Source organism: Denticeps clupeoides, chromosome 8, assembly GCF_900700375.1.
Source record: "Denticeps clupeoides chromosome 8, fDenClu1.1, whole genome shotgun sequence".
NCBI lineage: Eukaryota > Metazoa > Chordata > Actinopteri > Clupeiformes > Denticipitidae > Denticeps > Denticeps clupeoides.
In genome coordinates, this window is record NC_041714.1 from 22,304,600 (window position 1) to 22,323,966 (window position 19,367).

The 19,367-nt window shown below is 50.3% G+C and overlaps 4 protein-coding genes across 12 annotated transcripts; 2 read left to right on the forward strand and 2 right to left on the reverse strand.

The window, feature by feature from the left end:
• Positions 1-42: 42 nt before the first annotated feature.
• On the forward strand, positions 43-3,524 carry LOC114795178 (guanine nucleotide-binding protein subunit alpha-13-like). The gene is made up of 4 exons (XM_028988086.1): positions 43-349; positions 541-767; positions 1,041-1,091; positions 1,778-3,524. Exons 1-4 carry the CDS (start codon positions 70-72, stop codon positions 2,357-2,359), a joined length of 1,140 nt encoding a protein of 379 aa, XP_028843919.1. The 5' UTR covers positions 43-69; the 3' UTR covers positions 2,360-3,524.
• A 1,683-nt stretch (positions 3,525-5,207) lies between these two features.
• arsg (arylsulfatase G) lies at positions 5,208-16,572 on the forward strand. 6 transcript variants are annotated; one of them, XM_028988059.1, is made up of 14 exons: positions 9,575-9,628; positions 10,647-10,720; positions 10,882-11,140; positions 11,212-11,399; positions 11,721-11,768; positions 12,051-12,150; positions 12,219-12,350; positions 12,829-13,016; positions 13,288-13,368; positions 13,434-13,542; positions 13,612-13,732; positions 13,811-13,901; positions 14,219-14,514; positions 15,994-16,572. In XM_028988059.1, exons 3-13 carry the CDS (start codon positions 10,905-10,907, stop codon positions 14,500-14,502), a joined length of 1,578 nt encoding a protein of 525 aa, XP_028843892.1. In that variant the 5' UTR covers positions 9,575-9,628; positions 10,647-10,720; positions 10,882-10,904; the 3' UTR covers positions 14,503-14,514; positions 15,994-16,572. The 6 variants fall into 6 exon arrangements, with proteins under 6 accessions (XP_028843890.1, XP_028843892.1, XP_028843886.1 ...); XM_028988057.1 differs by lacking the exon at positions 9,575-9,628 and adding an exon at positions 5,208-5,254 and having other exon boundaries at positions 13,434-13,732; XM_028988053.1 differs by having other exon boundaries at positions 13,434-13,732.
• Positions 7,173-10,086, reverse strand: slc16a6a (solute carrier family 16 member 6a). Its single transcript, XM_028988066.1, has 6 exons — positions 10,028-10,086; positions 8,925-9,174; positions 8,669-8,812; positions 8,448-8,576; positions 7,620-8,369; positions 7,173-7,482 (listed from the first exon to the last, which is right to left on the reverse strand). Exons 2-6 carry the CDS (start codon positions 9,160-9,162, stop codon positions 7,253-7,255), a joined length of 1,491 nt encoding a protein of 496 aa, XP_028843899.1. The 5' UTR covers positions 9,163-9,174; positions 10,028-10,086; the 3' UTR covers positions 7,173-7,252.
• Positions 15,289-18,771, reverse strand: snx11 (sorting nexin 11). 4 transcript variants are annotated; one of them, XM_028988091.1, is made up of 7 exons: positions 18,526-18,771; positions 18,337-18,443; positions 17,982-18,068; positions 17,809-17,909; positions 16,745-16,795; positions 16,428-16,652; positions 15,289-16,356 (listed from the first exon to the last, which is right to left on the reverse strand). In XM_028988091.1, exons 2-7 carry the CDS (start codon positions 18,352-18,354, stop codon positions 15,912-15,914), a joined length of 927 nt encoding a protein of 308 aa, XP_028843924.1. In that variant the 5' UTR covers positions 18,355-18,443; positions 18,526-18,771; the 3' UTR covers positions 15,289-15,911. The 4 variants fall into 4 exon arrangements, with proteins under 4 accessions (XP_028843924.1, XP_028843923.1, XP_028843922.1 ...); XM_028988090.1 differs by having other exon boundaries at positions 16,745-16,843; XM_028988089.1 differs by having other exon boundaries at positions 17,809-18,068.
• Positions 18,772-19,367: the final 596 nt, after the last annotated feature.

Consider the following 19,367-nt stretch of genomic DNA (forward strand, 5'->3'; position numbering starts at 1 on the left):
TCACCCCGCCCATTGTCACGCCCCTCCCCCGAGAGCCGAGCGGGGAGGATCCATGAAGTTGCAGCAAAGATGGCGGACTTCCTGCCGTCCCGCTCCGCGCTGCTCCGCTTCACCAGCTGCCTGCTGAACAGCGGCGAGGCGGAGCAGGTGAGGAAGTCGCGGCAGATCGACCGCAGCCTCTCCCGGGAGAAGAAGCACGTCAAGCGGCTGGTGAAGATCCTGCTGCTGGGCGCGGGCGAGAGCGGCAAGTCCACCTTCCTCAAGCAGATGCGCATCATCCACGGCCAGGACTTCGACCAGGGCGCCCGGGAGGAGTTCCGGGCCACGATCTACAGCAACGTTATCAAAGGTGAGCGAGGAGCAGCTCGTCCCACGTTGGTCTGAGCTAGGAAACCAGTTTTTGCTCATTTCAGGAAGCGAGATTGTGGGCCAAACGTGTATCGTGTCGGGTCATGGTCAGCCTGCCCGGGTTCGATCTGATGGACCCGGCCCACGTGGCGTGCAGGTCTGCTCCAGCTGCGTTCTGTCGCCCGTCTGCAGGGGTTCGGGTGCTGGTGGACGCCCGTGAGAAGCTGCACATCCCTTGGGGAGAACCCTCCAACCAGGCGCACGGGGAGACGGTGATGGGCTTCGACACCCGCTCGGCGCTGATGGCGCAGGGGATGGTGGAGATGAAGGTGTTCCTGCAGTACCAGCCGTCCATCCGCGCGCTGTGGGCCGACAGCGGCATCCAGCAGGCGTACGACCGGCGCCGGGAGTTCCAGCTGGTGAGCACTTCCTGTCCAGACACTTTCACTTTCGCTCCCGACGCTCGCACAACTCGCTCAGAGGTCAGAGGTCACAGGTCTCTGCTTCTTGCCGCTGTATTGTGCCCGTGCAGCCGGGCCACTCCAGGGTCCTCTGAGCGGCCGCATCACGCGGTCGGTTGCAGACGCTTGCGATGCGCGTACGGGCACGCCTGGCTCGTGCGAACGTGTTTGTTGATATGCATCCCCGTGTGGTGGGAATTCTGAATTCTATTCTTGTTTGTGTCTCCGCAGGGCGAATCGGTTAAATACTTCCTGGACAATTTGGATAAACTTGGGAAGCCGGTGAGTGTGACTGGGATGTGATCCGGGATTCGTATTTAACGCAGTTTCAGTTTCACCTTTTTATAATATAAACTTTGAAGCGCAATTCGACGAGAAAGGTAACATGCTCACAAAAACGTGCTCAGTGACGCAATTTAAAACGAGAAATGAAATTAAAATAAAAACTAAATTAAAAGTTCGAGTGTTTTAAGAGCTATTTCTGTGTTTAATTAGTCTCTGATCTGTTTTTCAGCATTTATTCAGTTTGTCTCTGGCTCACGCGGTAAATGAGCGTTTTGATCAGCGGTAAAAATGGATGCTGAGATGAGAGCAGGCCAATGGCGATTATATTTTGGCCGCGCCGGCAGGTCTGAGGAACATGTAATCTGTAATCTGACGGGTCCCGGCGGCTCACCTCTCTGTCTGACTGCCGCACGCACACTTTCTAACATGAATATCGGCCAATCAGAGGCAGGCCCCGCCCTACACCATCTCTGATTGGATTAGAAAATAATATGAAACTAATATGTGTCTGTTGTTTGAAGCACATGGACACTTTCAGAGTCAAAAGTGTTTTTTTTTTTGTCTCACTCTAGATCCCTGTCTTTTCGTGAAAAACGGGTGTAGGTTGTCCTGGGTGGATGTAGACAGTTCTGGACGAAGTGTAATGAACGTTGTCTAAGACCTGTTGCCTCTTCTCTGGCCAGGATTATCTCCCCAGTCAGCAGGACATCCTCATGGCTCGCAAACCCACCCGGGGGATCCATGAATACGACTTTGAAATCAGGAACGTTCCCTTCAAGATTGTGGATGTGGGCGGGCAGCGCTCGGAGCGGCGGCGGTGGTTCGAGTGCTTCGAGAGCGTCACGTCCATCCTGTTCCTCGTCTCATCCAGCGAGTACGACCAGGTGCTGATGGAGGATCGTCAGACGAACCGCCTCACCGAGTCCCTCAACATCTTTGAGACCATCGTCAACAACCGCGTCTTTGCCAGCGTCTCCATCATACTCTTCCTCAACAAGACGGACTTGCTGGAGGAGAAAATAAAGTCCGTGTCCATCAAAGACTACTTCCCCGAGTTCAGCGGCGACCCTCACAACTTGGCTGACGTGCAAAGCTTCCTGGTCGATTGTTTCCGGACCAAACGGCGGGAGCCGCAGCAGAAGCCGCTGTACCACCACTTCACCACGGCCATCAACACTGAGAACATTCGGCTGGTGTTCCGCGACGTCAAGGACACCATCTTACACGCAAACCTGAGGCAGCTCATGCTCATGCCACTGACCTGAGTAAAAACTTTTTTTATAAAAATTATAATTTTTTCACTCTCAGGGCGACAAAGCAGAGGAGCCAACCAACCAGACGAGTCCGTTCGAACGTTTCGATTCCAACTGACTACTTTCACAGCTGCTTGCTGAGCCCCTCCTAATACTGTCCCTCATGATCAAAAAAATCAATACAATAGCTCACGCAGAGCCTTACGTCCATCGTGAGTGGCCTTATGATCTTTATGACCTTATGATCCTTGCTGTTATATTTGTGTGAATTTGACCTGGCGGAACTGCAAATTGTGAAGACTGATCATTCAAAGTGTCCTTAACTCTTCCATAACATGTAAGAATGTCCCCATTTGGTGGCGGGTGCCTTCCTGGACCTTTAAATTGTAAATGTGCGTTAATGCTATTTCCTTTTTCATTTTCTAAGCTTGTTTTTGACTCTGTCCCTACTAATTAAGCCATTATTATGGCTTTAAATGGTTGAAATATGAATGATTGATTGTCCATGAAGACCACAACTGGTGGTCCAGTCCTCTAGTGTCCATTATTTCAACCCTGATTTTCCCTGATCGCTTACCATATCCAATAAATCTCCAGCCAAACCACTTAATAGGGGAAAAAAACGGGGAACGTATTTATTGTAGATATAACATAACTGTACGCTGGCAAAGAACCATTTGTTCAGCAGCCTGTCTTGCGTCACCGCTTATCTGCGGTTCACCTCAGGGTTTCTCATCATTCTCAACGCACAGAGTGTCTGTGTGCTCCTTACCTGAGACTGGGGGACTCGAATGTTCCCTTTTCTCTTCCTTAACTGCACTTTTTAAAAAAATAAGTTGATTTGTGTGCCTTCTGAACTCTCAGTTCTTTCAGCTCCGCTCTCTTTTTTGTATTTGTGGATGGGATCAGTCCATCGAGCACAATGTGACATGACTGACTGATCTTCTCTGTCGTGTGCAGCTGTGCCGATCCTCCTGTCAACGTGCGACGTTTATCTCCATATAAGTTGATTTTACTTTGTGCCTCCAGCTCTATTCCTGTGTAAAGCTCTGTATTTTGTGTACAGGGTACCAACTCCAATCACTTCTTTTTGTACTTAAAACATGCCATTAATCATTTTTCTTAGAGCCATGCTACAACCAAAGCATTTACGTAATAAATGCAAACCTCTGCCAAATGGATTGTGTTGGTGTTCAGTGTCTTTTCATTCTAGAATATCCCTGGTCCTGGAGGACCGTCTGCCGAAGAGTGTTCACTCCAGACCCACCTTAATTCATGGCCTGGTGATGGCAGATGTTCCTCCAGGACCAGGGTTGGGAGATGTAGGACTCTTCTGGTTTTATTACAAGGGTTTATTTGCTTGGAATGGATCTCTGCTGTAAACTGTGCTTGCCTGCACGGCGTATTAAATACAGTGGGTTTTTATTACTGATCATCTTGGAACTCGGCATTGCGACACACGCCAGGAAGAAGACAGGACACCGAGAAGCGACGCGCAGCAGGTCATGTCCTCTGTATTTATTCACTCCGTAATTCTGGCCCCGAACACCAATTTAATACGTAAATCGCCAGTTTCAGCTCATGTAAAAATACCTTGAATTGTCATTGTTTATTCACGTTGTTTTTACGTTGTACTTTCGCTTACGCCCATTTTTCTGCAACTGCAGAGACGATATTACCCGGAACTAATGAACCGGCCCCATGAATCCGCACGGACCGTGTAAACGCGCACACCAGCCTTCCGCATTTCGCATTTTTTTACATTTACAGCATTTATCAGACGCCCTTATCCAGAGCGACTTACAAATCAGTAGTTACAGGGACAGTCCCTCCCTGGAGACACTTAGGGCTAAGTGTCTTGCTCAGGGACACAATGGTAGTAAGTGGGATTTGAACCTGGGTCTTCTGGTTCCTAGGCGAGTGTGTTACCCACTAGGCTACTGCGCAGCCGGTATAATGTTGATGCCCGCTCTCCCACAATGCGAATATTTTTTATTAAACGTTTAAAAAACGTGTGGATTTGCACAACATGCGTGTGTGTTGATCGGGCTGACGCTCAACTGTATGAGTGGCTGCAGCATTACTGCGAGGCCCGTCACACTCTTGCCTGCTGGTGCACGCTTCCAAGTCAACAGGTTTTATTATGCAGCGTGTATAATTACACAAAAGGCTTGTACATTTACAGCATTTACCAGACGTCTGTATCCAGAGCGACTTACAGTCAGTAGTGACGGGGACAGTCCCCCTGGAGACACTCAGGGTTCAGTGTCCTGCTCAGGGACACCATGGTAGTAAGTGGTAGTAACCTGGGATATGTGTCTGATCCACAAGGCTACTACCACCCATATGAAGTGAAAGTGAAGTGATTGTCATTGTGAAACTCTGCAGCGCAGCACACGGCGGCACCATGACAGGCACCAGGGGAGCAGTGTGTGGGAATGGAGTTTATGTAAATACATTATGAGTGTGAGCTTTTATTACCTTGTTTTTATGGGAGCACATCCTCCACCCTGCGAGTGGGTGCTGTTCAGTGATGATGATTGAGATTATTGCACATGATTTCACAGCGAGTTGTTAATTGCTGTATTGTTGTTTTTTTTCATTAAATCCCATAGGGGCTCGAGTGCACGTTCCTGCTAACCAGAGGACCTTTTTCTGTGTTATATTATCAGAATAAAAGGGAATCTGTTCCCTATGGAGCTTTGTCTTCTGCCTCATTGAACAAAAAAAACAAAAAAAAACACACAATGCTACAGGCATACACAAGCACCTTGCACCAGGATGAAAGTGATTTCCTGGATAAGAAGAAGACGCCAGAGGATTCATTTTGCGTTGGGTTAACAATGATAGACCTGCATCCCAAAGACTCCTGGAATTTTGTCTTTGGCCAGGCCTCCCTAAACGAAGGTGAGACGCGTACAGTCAAAGGTGACAATGCTAGTCGTGGCATAGATTCACCAACTCCGAATCTGTGTGTTCAGCTTCACTACAGCGCTGCTGTAAGGTGGGAACAGTGTCCAGGAACCTTCCTGGGAAGTTCTGTTAAACAGTTCACATGACTGTGTCATACAGGGCTCCTATCGCCTGGAGGAGTCAGACTTCCAACCACTTGGCCTTTGACCCATCTTCCTAAGCAAGCTGCACTCCGGCTTCAAGGTTCAGGACTGATGCACAGTGGCCACGTAGATCATCCACACAGATAATGCTTTATATTTTGCACATATAGTATCATGTTCAAGCTTTTTTTTATGTATCTAGTGAGGTAGTAGCCTGGTGGGTAAAACACTCGCCTATGAGCCAGGAGACCACAGAGTCCCAGGTTCAAACCCCCCTTACCATCATGTCACTTAACTTGTCCATGTAACTACTGATTGTAAGTCACCATGGATAAGGGCGCCTGGTAAATGGCATAAATATTAAGGAGTTAGTAAGTGATAACCTCCCCTCTCCCCACATTAATGGCACACTCTTTCACTGTGTTTTCATCTGAGAATAATTCTGATGGAAATGGATTGAACTCGAACCCTATGTTTGTGTCTCCAGGATTTGGCACAATGTATTGATTCTGCGGAAGCTCCAAACCTTCTCAGGCTTTTCAGGACGTCCGACTCCGGTCGATGCTGCAGGAGCTTATCGTTTAGTAAATAAATGGTTCACGGAAACGTGTCAAACATTTTATTCATAGAATAAAAAGTGGTACAGATCAGTCAGTTTTTGAGACTGGCACTAATCAGGAACCAGGTCTTTCCCTCAACATTCTCCAATCCTCAAACTCAAGTGTTCAAAAGCACTCAGACCAAATCTACATCTAGGATCACAGTCAGTGTCAGGTTTGTATAGTACTGGGTGTGAAAGCCAGCACTCAAGTTGTGACTAATTAACTCGTATATTTAACTCGTATATTTATTGACAATAAAGTGAAATGATTGTCATCGTAAAACACACGGTGCACACACTTAAATGTGTCCTCTGCTTTTAACAGTGGCCGGGGGAGCAGTGTGTGGGGACGGTGCTTTGCTCAGTGGCACATCAGGATTCGAACCAGCAAACTTCTGATTATGGGTCCGATTCCGTACCCACTCCAAAAGCACAAATAGAACTGAATTCATAAAACCAAAGTGTGGGCTGTTATAGAAGGAATTGTGCCATGATGAGGCTGACAATACATCAATTCATGTAAAAACATCTTAAACAACTAGGTATTTCATTACTGTGTATAAATCCTGAATGATAATTATTGTCGTCATAATGAACAATCATCCAGAGGAAACATGATATTACACGTGAATCTGATCCAGCAGCTCATGAGCACATCCAGGTTGGTGAGTGGTTAAGAAACCCAAGCTCAGGGGTCCCTGAACAGTGTACACAGCAGGTGAAGTGGCTCAGTAGAGTATTCACAGTTACGTACGTGGCAGAACGCAGTACGTTTGGCACCATTGCATTCATCTGGTCCCTAAGCATAAGCGCATTTTTTTTTACTGTTATCCATATTCCCTCTAATACTAGATTAAATATTTCAATACAATAAAAACACTTAATTACTGTGAAGAAAAATACTGTTGCTAAGAACATTGCAGTAATGTTTAAATTATGTTATTCCACTTGGCCAGATAGCCGGTTCTCCCTTGCATGTAAAAATATTGTTGTCAGTGAAAGTGAAGTGATTGTAAATGTACAGTACAGCAGATGGTGATTACGGCGCCGATTCCTTTACCCATTCATTTACCACCACCACTGCGTTAAATATTAATTGTAAATATTACTGGCCACTGTAAATTTGAGAGAATCTGTCATTGCAAGTCATCAGTGTTTTTTCCTCGGGTCTAAAGGCACCTATAAATACTGTGTGGTGTGCAGAAACAGCAGCTCTGTGCTCATGGTTCCACTTCAGCTCGCAACGTTTCATTCCTCGGAGCTGTTTTGGTCAGATCTTGGTCCTGTGTTGAGGTGATTGCTGGACAATTCGCCCACTGCCACGGCTTCGTCCCGTTGGCCCGGTTCACTTTTCTTCAGACAGAGGCGGCTTGATTTTGCCGGAAGCACCAGGCCAAGGAACAAGGCGCCCAGAGCCATTCCAGCTGCACAGGAGTAGAAGGCAGAACCATAGTTCTGTGTGATGTCTACCAGAACCCCTACAGCAGGACAACAAGCCAAGACATACCATTTTACAGCACATTTCTTGCAAAGTCAACATTAATTGTCATTCATCGTTACCTGAGGGACCATTACGTCCAAGCAACTAACTGCTCATGGACCCACGGACCCTTACCTCCCAGCGGGGGGCCGGCCAGACCAGCAAAGCTCTGGATACCCACGTAAATTCCCACAGCCGAGGGCATCAGCTGAATGCCCACCACGTCGTCCTCAGCCAGCATGGGTATGTGTGTGGACGCCACGTTGCCCAGCAGGAAGCCGTAGAGAATGCAGCAGGCAACGACGGCCCACAAGCCCTTGACCAGCGCGAAGAGCACGAGCACCGCGCCCAGCATCAGCACGCACGCCAGCAGCACAAAGATCTTCCGCACGCGCCCCCAGCTCATGATCCAGCCAATGGTCAAGCGGCCGAAGATCTCGGCGATGGCCATGGCGGACAGCGTGTATGCAGCCTTGTCCCGGTCCACCCCATGGCTGGTGCTAAGTTCCACCACATACAACTGCGGCGCAAAGAAGCCCAGTGTGGCGAAAAGACCAAACGCGGAGTAGCAAATGAAGCTGCCCTGCTTCAGCATGGACAGGTCCAGAAGCTTGGTCCTCCTCGCCTCCCCACCTTGATTGTGGGGAGAGGGCCGAGTGTTCCCGCCCTCGGCCTGCTGGCCATGCTCTACATCACTGGCCATCAGAATGCCATCTGGCCCTTGCTGATGGTTCTTGTTCTGGCTGCTGTCTGCATCCAGATGACCAAACTGGTCGATCACAATGGGCCGGAGCAGAGCGCCGCACACAATGATGGTGCCTTGAAGTAGACCAATCACGACAATCGTGTGCCTCCAGCCAATGGAGCCCTTGAGGGCAGTAAATGCTAAAAATTTCAAACACTGAATATTACATTAAATAACCATTAACAATTTCTCATTGCTCTTGAATCTTTGAATCTTACCTGGGGCAAAAGTAAATATAGCAAAAGACTCCCCAGTTGAGGCCATGGCGGTGACGATGGAGCGCCGCTGGCTGAAGTAGAGGGAGAGGAGGGTGACAGTCGGGAGGAAGGTTAAGCAGTAGCCCAGTCCTACAGACCCAGGGATCAGAAGGATAAAGACACAGTGACATCACAATAGTGGCCAGCAAAATGGCTTCCCATGGAGAGCACCCATGTGTTACCAGCAATGACGCCGATGGTGATGTACATCTGGTCAATGGAGGTGGTGAAGGCACTGGAGATGGTTCCCAGAGAGATGAGGAAACCCCCAAACATCACAACAGGCTGGAAGCCGAAGCGATTGCTCATCACAGAAGAGAGAGGGGCTGAGAGGAATCATGAAGAACTGGAATAATGGGTGACTATTTTCATAAGAAAACCTAGCAGTTTAAACGATGCTTATGGTGTGAGTGTGATAGAGCAGTTCCTCTTCCTCACCGGTGAAGGTCATGACAAACACACAGATGGAGACGATCCACGAGACCCGAGTGTTGCTCTCGTCAAATTCAGTCATGAGATCCTTCAGGAATATGCCGAAGCTCTTGATGACCCCGTAGGTGAAGAGCTCCACCAGGAAGAAGGCCACAGCCACAACCCACCCCCACCCTCCATCCGGCACGGCAGTGTAGACATTGGGCCCAACAAAGCTTTTTATTCGAGAGAGCCACACCGTCATGATCTGGAAGTTCTGCAAGAAAAGATGAAACACCATAGTTTTGGCAACTTTTTTGTAAAACAGTAACACAATTAGACTACATCCAGCAGGGCCACTAGATCCTCAAAAGCTGCTGCTAGTTTTATTAGAGTACAATTGAACATAGGGGACATCTGTCCCCTTCCAAACACTGGATGTCAGTTACTGTACATTTATGGCATTTGGCAGACACCCTTATCCAGATCGACTCACTATGTGTCTTCATGTTACCGTCAATGAAGTCATCTGTTCTGTTCACTATGAATTCAAATCATTTTATTCCCTCGGCTGTAGTTTTTTCTTGCCGTATTTTGACGTGAGAAGTGCTTTCTTGTGTGTACTGGGATTTGTCCAGATGCCCAGCGCACTGACCCGTCCGTGTCTGCGCATGCGCGGCCGTGAGCGCTACGTCGCCAGCGCAGCGCAGCCCGGAGACTCGGACCCGCAGGTCGGAACCGCTTACGAGGCTTTAAGAGCGACTATAGCGACGAGTTTCAAGAACCATGTAACGTCGGTACTGCGGTAGTGTTACAGCGTTACTAAAACCCTGTTATAACGTTACTGAAACCCTGTTACAACCTTACAGCAACAAAGCGGAACTCGAGCGGCGGGAATCAGCTGTCGACTCGCTGTTGCATTGAAATGAGAAAGTTTTACATAGTTTTTTTACGTTTTATGTATTGTAACATTCATATATTTATAATGTACCGTTCGGGTATTTTATTTTTTAACACCCTCCGAAACACGCGTGGGTTGAGCGCATCAACGCAAAGTGTGAACAGCCTAATCACGCCGAAGTGACTCTTCACACACCTCCATCATCAGATCTCCTGAATCTGGCTCTCACCTTCTCCTTAAAAGCTGCTGTCTGGTCCTCTCATCCCAGGTCCAGTCTGTCCTGTCCAGAGTTCACGTGTGTGGGTCTGTTTGAGTGGTTTAGTCTCGGGGGGAGGGGGTCCGCCTGTTGGAACAGGGGATTGGGTTACAGCAGGGCTGGGACAAGGTCTTTCCCAGCAAGGCAGACTGTGTGTTGGTGTGTGTGTGTGTGTGTGTGTGTATGAAGTAGGTTTGTATTATGTACCGGTCAGCAGCAATGATGAGGATCCTGAGAGACTTTGAGAAACGTTGTTTTTAAGATCCTGGGCCTCCTAACCTGGGGTCAGTGGAGCTCTTTTCTTCGTTACGCAGGGGTGTTGAAAGCTGACCTGGGGTCAGTTGAGCTCTTTTTTCGTTATGCAGTGGCGTTGAAAGCTGACCTGGGGTCAGTTGAGCTCTTTTTTTCATTATGCAGGGGTGTTGAAAGCTGACCTGGGGTCAGTTTAGCTCTTTTATTCGTTATGCAGTGGCGTTGAAAGCTGACCTGGGGTCAGTTGAGCTCTTTTCTTCGTTATGCAGTGGTGTTGAAAGCTGACCTGGGATCAGTGCTGCTTATGATGTGCTGACCACTGTTTGTGTCCATTTTGCAGGAGAACCACCACCAGCCTCAGCTGACCTGCTGATGTAGCCTCGTATTTCTGCTCTCCAGCGCCATTTTTAGAAGGTCTGTGTTCAATTCATGTGTTAAGGAGACAGCACTACTGCTTCTGCTACTGCTGCTGATGCTGATGCTCTTAACTTTATGGTCATGTCAGCTACGTATGTGTTAGACAGCACATCGTTCCCCTGGAACCAGGTTCTACACTGTTGTTGTGTTCACGCCAGGTCTCCACAGCGCTCTGTTCAGGATGACCTTGGCAGAAGTCACTGCCATCCTGCTGACCAGCAGCCTGATCCTGGTACTGGTTCACCACACTGCTGTTCACCATGCTGCAGAAGACACCCAACCTGCGCCGGTGACGAGGCCCAACTTTATTATAATCCTGGCTGATGACATTGGCTGGGGAGACCTGGGGTCCAACTGGGAAAGAGCGGCCCCCAGTAACACCCCCCATCTAGACCAGTTGGCCCTGGAAGGCAAAAGGTTCGTCATCGAGATGCAGATGTTCAACAAAACGGTCCACATCAGCTGACCATGACCACGTGACGTTCCAGGTTCACTGATTTCCATTCTCCTGCGTCCACCTGCTCTCCGTCCCGCGCCGCTCTGCTGACGGGGAGACACGGCCTGCGCAGCGGTGTCACCCACAACTTCGCCGTGAGGTCTGTGGGCGGCCTGCCGCTCAACGAGACCACGTTCGCAGAGCTGCTCCAGAAGGCTGGCTTCTACACGGCCATGATAGGTGAGGGGCGGAGCTTTTTTCCATTATTGGAAATGACAAAGAAGCATTCCGCTTATGCCGCATAGACATAAAACAAAGAAGACGGGACCATTTAAATATACCATATTAAATTTTACATATTCGAATCCCGAACCGCCAGGGCGCCACCGAGGTCCCCTTGACACACACTGATCACTAAGGCTGATGGGTTAGATGTTCTGTGCCACTTCACTTTCATAATCCTCTCCGGTGTTTGAGCTACACAGAGCACCCAAAATGCACCAGTTCCGGGTTGTTGTCGTGTTAACTTGATGTGTTTTTTTTTTTTTTTTGTGTCTGTAGGAAAATGGCACCTTGGCCATGAACACCCATACCAGCCTGTCAACCGAGGTAAATGAATAGAGAAGCCGGTGACGAGTGCCCGGACACACCTGATCAATTTACATTTACTGTCCTTATCCAGAGCAACAGGGACAGTCCCCCCCTGGGGACACTCAGGGTTAAGTGTCCTGCTCAGGGACACGATGGTAGTAAGTGGGATTTGAACCTGGGTCTTCTGGTTCATAGGCGAGTGTGTTACCCGCTAGGCCACCACCACCCACATATCCAGCCCGGCATGTCATTGTTAAGCCCGGCATGTCATTGTGCGTCTGTACTGTGTGTGCTCGGCAGGTTTTGATTATTACCTGGGGATTCCCTACAGTAATGACATGGGCTGTACTGACCGGCCCGGCTTCGACCTGCCCAGCTGCCCCCCCTGCGAGCGTGTCGGGTACGTGCCCTCCCGCCGCTCCGGCTGTGTTTGCAGGGAACGCGTCTCACCGCGCTTCGCGTTCGCAGGGGGCGGGGCTGCGGCCCTGAGGCGGGCCTGCCTCTGTTCGAGAACCAGACCATCGTCGAGCAGCCGCTGGACCTCTGGGACCTGACGGACAGATATGCGTCCGCCGCAGTCAGCGTCCTCCACCGGGCGAGGTACCCCGTCTCCGTCCAGCCTTCCCCTGTCCCCCCGACCTCTCGTGTAATGTGTGCGGTGAGGTCATGTTTGTGTCCCTGCCCTGTTTATCTATCTGGTGGGTCGTGGACCGACACGTCGATAAGAACTTTGACCGGCCGGCTGAGCGAGTGAAATGTGACGGGTGTAGGCTCCATTTTGGTGGACATCCTCTCAGTTTACCGCACAGCTGTGTCCAGACGCAGACCACGTGACTGTTCTGACCTCGGCCGTCCAAACACACGGAGCAGCTCTTCGCCGTCTGCTTTCTTCCCAAGAGCTGAAGACTGTTGACTCAAGCGTTTTTTTTTTTTGCCGATTTCACCGTTCTCTGGTCTCTTTTTCAGCAATGAATTCATCATGTGACCCGACCGTACAGAGATGACACTCAGATGATCGGTGTGCTGTGTTTGATGATTTTTTTCTGCTCCTCTGTGCGCGTGTGCCTGCGTGCTGCAGGAAGTGGAAGCAGCCCTTCCTGCTGTACGTGGCCCTGGCGCAGATGCACGTGCCGCTGTGCCCCGGCGGCGGCGCGGAGCAGCGAGACGTCTACGCCGCCGCCCTCAGGCAGATGGACGGACTGGTGGGGGCGATAAAGAGCGCGTCCGACCTCGTAGACAAGGAGAACACCCTCCTGCTCTTCACAGGTGAAGGCGGAGCATCACTCGCCCGCTGAAATTTTTACATTTACGGCATTTATCAGGCGTCCTTATCCAGAGCAACTTACAATCAGTAGTTACAGGGACAGTCCCCTACTGGAGACACTCAGGGTTAAGTGTCCTGCTCAGGGACACGATGGTAGTAAGTGGGATTTGAACCTGGGTCTTCTGGTTCATAGGCGAGTGTGTTACTACCACCCTGAAATGAGGTCCCGCCTTCTCTTCCAATCACCACTGGGTCAATGCCGTCTTTCTGCAGGAGACAACGGTCCGTGGGAAAAGAAATGTCTCTTCTCCGGGAACGTTGGACCTTTTCTGGGACAGTGGCAGACCAGCAGAGGTGACCGCGTCATTTCAAGTTGACCTAGTCTGTTTTACTCCAGCCTGAAAAGTTAACTTCTCCAGGTGGGGGCTCAGCCAAAACAACCACATGGGAGGCGGGGCATCGCGTGCCAACGGTGGCTTATTGGCCGAGCAGGATTGCGGCCAACAGCACGAGTGATGCTCTGCTGAGGTACCGTGAGTTTTCTGAGGAACGTCCTTCCGCACACGAGCCACATTCGTCTCTGTCCTGTTCTTCCAGTGGTCTGGACGTCTTTCCCACCATCCTGTCCCTCGCCGGCGTTGACCCACCATCAGACAGGCGCTACGATGGCATCGATATGACTGACGTTCTTCTCAGCAAATCGGACGAGGGCCACAAGGTTCTCTCGTCTCGTTTATGATCATACACTGTGTAGGGCACGTAAGGAACCATCTGACCTCCCCGCTGTCTCCTGCAGAGTCTCCTGCACCCCAACAGCGGAGCGGCCGGAGCGTTCGGTGACCTGCAGGCTGTCCGGCTGGGGCGCTACAAAGCCTTTTACCTGACAGGTAGGCGCCTGTTCACCGGGCTCGTAGCTCTTCAGCCGGCGGGAAAACGTTTGAAGTTGAAGTGATTGTCACATGTGATACACACGGTGCACACAGTGAAATTTGTCCTCTGCATTTAACCATCACCCTGAGTGAGCAGTGGGCACCATGAGCAGTGTGTGGGGACGGTGCGTTGCTCAGTGGCACCTTGGCGGATCGGGATTCGAACCGGCAACCTTCTGATTACGGGGCCGCTTCCTTAACCGCTAGACCACCATTGTCCCTGCTAGTCCACCAATGCCCCACAAAACATGTGTCATGTTTTTAAAACCCCTCAGGCGCCGCCGAGGCCTGCGGCGGCGGGCGGGGCACGTCACAGCTGCACGACCCCCCGCTGATCTTCGACCTGTCACGCGACCCCGAGGAGGCGTGTCCCCTGGATCCGAAGGGGCCGGAGTATCTGGCGGTGCTGGAGGCGGTGCAGCGAGAGAGGGAGGCGCTGCTGTGGGACATCGCCACTGATAACGTCTCCACCGCAGACTACAAAGTGGAGCGAGACGCCGCGCCCTGCTGTAACCCTCAGCTGCCAGCCTGCCGTTGCCACCGGGCCGGCTGGACGTAGTCTTACACACCGGTGTGTACACACCTACTCACTCACACGTATTTGTTGCTGGAACTGTGATGTGTTGGATCACGCCGCCCTGGTTCTTACGTTAGATGAAAAGATATAAATGTTGTGGTAAACAGAACCTCTGCAGGTTAAACCGGTTGTGATTTCATCTGAGCTAGAACACACACACACACACACACGTCACTCTCGTGTCTTCACCATCAGAAACGTTAATGGGTGGTAGTAGCCTAGTGGGTAACACACTCGCCTGTGAAACAGAAGAGCCAGGTTCAAACCCCACTTACTACCATCGTGTCCCTGAGCAAGACACTTAACCCTGAGTGTCTCCAGGGGGGGACTGTCCCTGTAACTACTGGGTGGTAGTAGCCTAGCAGGTAATACACTCGCCTATGAACCAGAAGACCCAGGTTCAAACCCCACTTACTACCATCGTGTCCCTGAGCAAGACACTTAACCCTGAGTGTCTCCAGGGGGGGACTGTCCCTGTAACTACTGGGTGGTAGTAGCCTAGCAGGTAATACACTCGCCTATGAACCAGAAGACCCAGGTTCAAACCCCACTTACTACCATCGTGTCCCTGAGCAAGACACTTAACCCTGAGTGTCTCCAGCGGGGGACTGTCCCTGTAACTACTGACTGTAAGTCGCTCTGGATAAGGGCGTCTGGTAAACGTTACTGTTAACATCAGTGATATTAAATATTTATTGTAGTGAGGCAGCCGCAGGGGGTGAGACGTGGTCCGAAAAAAAAAAAAAAAAAAAAAAATCAGAACCGGGGTTTAAGATGAACAGTTTATTTATTGTGAACGAAGACACTTTCTGTTCTTTGTCAAATCGTTTCCCTTTTTCCATGCCAGCGTTAGCTGGGTGCGCGGTACGGCACATCCTGATTCGCTCAAATAAAACACACTTAAAAAGGCGACAGACAACGTAAAATAGCGATCCGACAGAAACTGAAATAATCAACGGGTTCCTAAAAAAACAAAAAAAAAACCACGGCATTTGTACTAAAAGCATCCGATTATAAATATTCGCGTTAGTTCGCCAGTCGTGACGTGGCTGCTTTCACATTAAATTGAGACAGTGCGGGTGGGGGGGTGGTGGTGGTGGGGGGGGGGGGTCCCTTGTTACCCAGGCGCGCTGGGTAATTCTGTCCGCGGTCAGTAGTGTAACGGGGTCACGGGCGTGGTGCGAGACATTAGGAAGCGTGGACGGCGTGTCCCAGAGTCGGCTCACACTGGGAACGTCCTCCACGCGCAGCAGTAGGCTCCTTAGTGCTTTTTTTACATTTTTAAAATACGTCTTTACTGTAGAAATGTGTGACCTGGTTCCCGTGTAATGTTTGGAACTCACAGTGCTCAGCTAAAGGTCAGATTAGAGATGGACACGGGCCGAAGTTAATCACATTTCTTGACTGACTTGAAGGTGGCCACTGTCGTCAGGTCTGCAGTTATAAACCAGGTGGACGTTCATTTCCTCACAGGCGTCTCCATTCAGGACAACTGGACTACTGGCCTCCACGTAGTGAACATGCCCACTTGTCCCCTTGCTACAGCCATTCTGCAACCTGACTGGACTTGACTGAGACTCGCGAGCGCTGGAATGTTCAGTGCTGTCCTCCAGAAGCCTTACTTCACTCCAGACATCGTTCCCACACTCGTCCTGAGTCCTGTTCTCCGTGCTTCCCACTTCAGGACGTGTCTTATCAGCAGGCAGGAGCTCCACCACAGCACTAATGTAAACCTCAGACAAGGAGACACTGTTCCCGCTCTGGGCCTCAAGTTCCTTCGCATCGTCCAGACTTGGGGACGAGGCTTTACGTTGTGGCGGCAGAGGAAGAGCTGGGCTGCAAAGAGAAGACCAGAGGTTCAGTTGAGTAGTAAAAAACACACACACACACACACACACAGTCTTCACCTCCCCACTGATTCATACGGTGGCGGAACCGAGCCCGGGTCCTGCAGGCCGCCGCCCTCCTCCTGCGCCCAGCCACGGTTCGACGAGGCGTAGGTCAGGATGGCATCGGTCACCGTGTACGGCGTGAGTCCCTGCACGCAGTCCTGGATGTGGCCGATCGGCAGCTGAGTCTGCAGGAAGAGGTGGAGCTGACTGTCCGACAGGCACACGGTCATGTTGAGAACCCTGCGAGGGCCAGACAGCAGCAGCGGGCGGGTTCACCAACACGTCACCAGGAACCAGAGCACCTCAGGACAACAGCTGTAAAGCAAACAGACCTGTCCAGGAAGCTCTGAAGACCCTTCCTCCTCTTCTCCAGAAAGTCCTCACTATTGAAGGACGAGAAGAAAGACTTCGGCGGCAGCTCAGGAACTTGGCTGAAATTAAACACTAATTATTCCATCTGGACAGTCGTTGCTGATTCGTCCTTAAAATGCTGTTAAATATAATACAATAATATTTTATTTTTACCTGAATAATGAGTCACCTAGAAGCTATATAACTATGAATTATGCATAATTATTTAATGAATATGAAAAAGTGTTTAAAGACTTCACTGTCATTGCACAATCATACTTAACAGTACCACAAGATTGGACTACTGCCAAAATGCCATAATACAGAAATAGAGTTAAAAAAAAAAAAAAAAAAAAAAAAAAAATACAAAATAAATATGTAATAAATACAAAAAAGCAAGATACTGTAAGTCACCCTCTTGGGTAAAAAGAACACAAGCATTAAAGTAAAACTGTCCAGTGCTAATATACAATACGAAAGCACTGCTCAAAAGCATGAAGGGAACAGCACAATGTGACTCCAAGTCAGTCTCACTTCTGTAAAATCAAACTGTCCACAAACTGTCCAAACTGTCCACTTGACTGTTGTGCACAAGCAATAGACAACGGGTGGAAATTACAGGCAATTAGCAAGACGTCCCCAATAAAGGCGTGGTTCGGGAGCAATGCTATGGACTGGCCCGCCCGTTCCACACACATCTGGGACAGCGCGTCTCGCTCCGTCCACCAACGCCACATTGCGCCCCAGACTGTCCAGGAGTTGGCGGGTGCTTTAGACCAGGTCTGGCAGGAGATCCCTCAGGAGGTCATACGGGCAACGCGGAGGCCACACACACTACTGAGCCTCATTTTGACTTGTTTTAAGGACATAACGTCAAAGCCGGATCAGCCTGTCGCGCGTTTTTCCAATTTTGAGTGTGATTTAATATTTAAGTATTAAATAAGAATATGTCTGTCATTCAGATCTAGGACGTCCCTTTAGTTTTTGAGCAGTGTATCTAACACTGTGGATGTTGTCTGCGGTGTTCTGAGGTTCTGACACTTACACCAGCCCGACGTTCTTCTGCAATTTCTTCTTGAGCCACACAAACTCGCTGTAGCGCCGCCGAACGCATGACGTCTTGGCAGTGAAGGCCTTACTGTTGGTCTGCGGGACAAACAACCAGTTGCGCCAACCGACCAACGCGAGGCATTTCCACGCTGCTAGACATCTACTCACGTGGAGAAATATCTTGAAGTCCACATACGAGCTCCACGAGCCCTCGTTCTGCAAGCGGGGATCCTGGACTCGAACCGTGATAAACTCCTGAAGAAGAAAGAGCCTGAAAAACGAACCCAGCCCAGGAGCAACAAACACTTGAATCTGAAGTGGGTGCTAGTAGCCTAGCGGTTAACACACTCGCCTATGAACCAGAAGACCCAGGTTCAGACCCCACTTACTACCATCGTGTCCCTGAGCAGGACACTTTACCCTGAGTGTCTCCAGGGGGGGACTGTCCCTGTCACTACTGATTGGATAAGGGCGTCTGGTAAATGCTGTAAATGTAAATGAAGTGAGTTAACGCGTGTGGTACCGTGGTGGTCGAATCCATCACGGCCTGGTCCCGGTCCAGCAACTACACCGCGGCGAGCCCGCTGTCCATGGCTCGTATCATGTGACCGTCCCTCACACTCCGGAACTCTGCAACGTGAGGAGACGGCGTCAGAAGGAACATCTCTCTCCCACGTCCCGTACGCTGAGGATCTCGCCGGGTCAAACTCACGTCACTGCCGCATTCGGGCTCCGGGGGGGCTCAGTTCGGGATCCTCGGAGCGGTCGGCTGGTTCGCTTCCGCTCCGTTTAGCTGCGCCGGGACGAGTCGACGGTTGTCGTGTAATAAAAATAAAAAAATAAAGAGCCGCGCCCGAACTTCCCCACCATTAAAACGCGGGAGGACGCGGGGAAAATGCCGGTTTAGGCGTCGGCGTCTGCGCCGGTCTCCCTCTGCGGCCGCCGCGGCCGAAATTACAGGAAGCCGGAGCGCGGCGGGCGACAGCGCCCCCTGCCGGATGGTCGGACACGGGCGCCTCCGTCGCGTCGCGGCTTTCCTCCGTGTTACTGTGCGCGTTAAGAAAAAAAAATATAAGTGAAGTGATTGTCACATGTGATACACAGCACACGGTGCACACAGTGAAATGTGTCCTCTGTATTAAATCATCCCCAACCCTGCACTGACACCATTTGCACTCTACCCTGGAAGGGGGTCCCTCTCTGTATCACTCCTGCCCAACGTTTCTTCCTTTCTTTTTTTCTCTCTTTCTTTTTTTCCTTCCTTTCTTTTTTTTTTTTATGTGGAGTTTTTCCAGTGTGCAGAAGGGTCAAGTGTGGGGTGTCAACTGTAGGGCCTGTCAAAGCCCATTGAGACATACTGTATGTGATTTTGGGCTATATAACAAATAAATGTTGTTGTTGTTGTTATTTAACCATCACCCTGAGTGAGCAGCCATGACAGGCACCCGGGGAGCAGTGTGTGGGGACGGTGCTTTGCTCAGTGGCACCTTAGTGGCACCTTGGCAGATCGGGATTCGAACCGGCAACCTTCTGATTACAGGGCCGCTTCCTTAA

What these genes read in the sequence shown, in the direction of transcription:
- LOC114795178 (XM_028988086.1), top strand. Translation starts at nt 70, where the DNA reads ATGGCGGACTTCCTGCCGTCCCGCTCCGCGCTGCTCCGCTTCACCAGC. An exon ending in CTACAGCAACGTTATCAAAG is followed by an intron (nt 350 to 540) that starts GTGAGCGAGGAG and finishes GCCCGTCTGCAG; the next exon opens with GGGTTCGGGTGCTGGTGGAC. An exon ending in GGCGCCGGGAGTTCCAGCTG is followed by an intron (nt 768 to 1,040) that starts GTGAGCACTTCC and finishes GTGTCTCCGCAG; the next exon opens with GGCGAATCGGTTAAATACTT.
- slc16a6a (XM_028988066.1), bottom strand. Translation starts at nt 9,162, where the DNA reads ATGACGGTGTGGCTCTCTCGAATAAAAAGCTTTGTTGGGCCCAATGTC. An exon ending in CACCATCGGCGTCATTGCTG is followed by an intron (nt 8,577 to 8,668) that starts GTAACACATGGG and finishes CTGGGTCTGTAG; the next exon opens with GACTGGGCTACTGCTTAACC. An exon ending in GGCCGGCCCCCCGCTGGGAG is followed by an intron (nt 7,483 to 7,619) that starts GTAAGGGTCCGT and finishes GTCCTGCTGTAG; the next exon opens with GGGTTCTGGTAGACATCACA.
- arsg (XM_028988057.1), top strand. Translation starts at nt 10,905, where the DNA reads ATGACCTTGGCAGAAGTCACTGCCATCCTGCTGACCAGCAGCCTGATC. An exon ending in CTTCTACACGGCCATGATAG is followed by an intron (nt 11,400 to 11,720) that starts GTGAGGGGCGGA and finishes TTGTGTCTGTAG; the next exon opens with GAAAATGGCACCTTGGCCAT. An exon ending in ATACCAGCCTGTCAACCGAG is followed by an intron (nt 11,769 to 12,050) that starts GTAAATGAATAG and finishes TGTGCTCGGCAG; the next exon opens with GTTTTGATTATTACCTGGGG.
- snx11 (XM_028988088.1), bottom strand. An exon ending in CAGAAGAACGTCGGGCTGGT is followed by an intron (nt 16,844 to 17,808) that starts GTAAGTGTCAGA and finishes GTTTAATTTCAG; the next exon opens with CCAAGTTCCTGAGCTGCCGC. An exon ending in CTTCAGAGCTTCCTGGACAG is followed by an intron (nt 16,653 to 16,744) that starts GTCTGTTTGCTT and finishes TGGCCCTCGCAG; the next exon opens with GGTTCTCAACATGACCGTGT.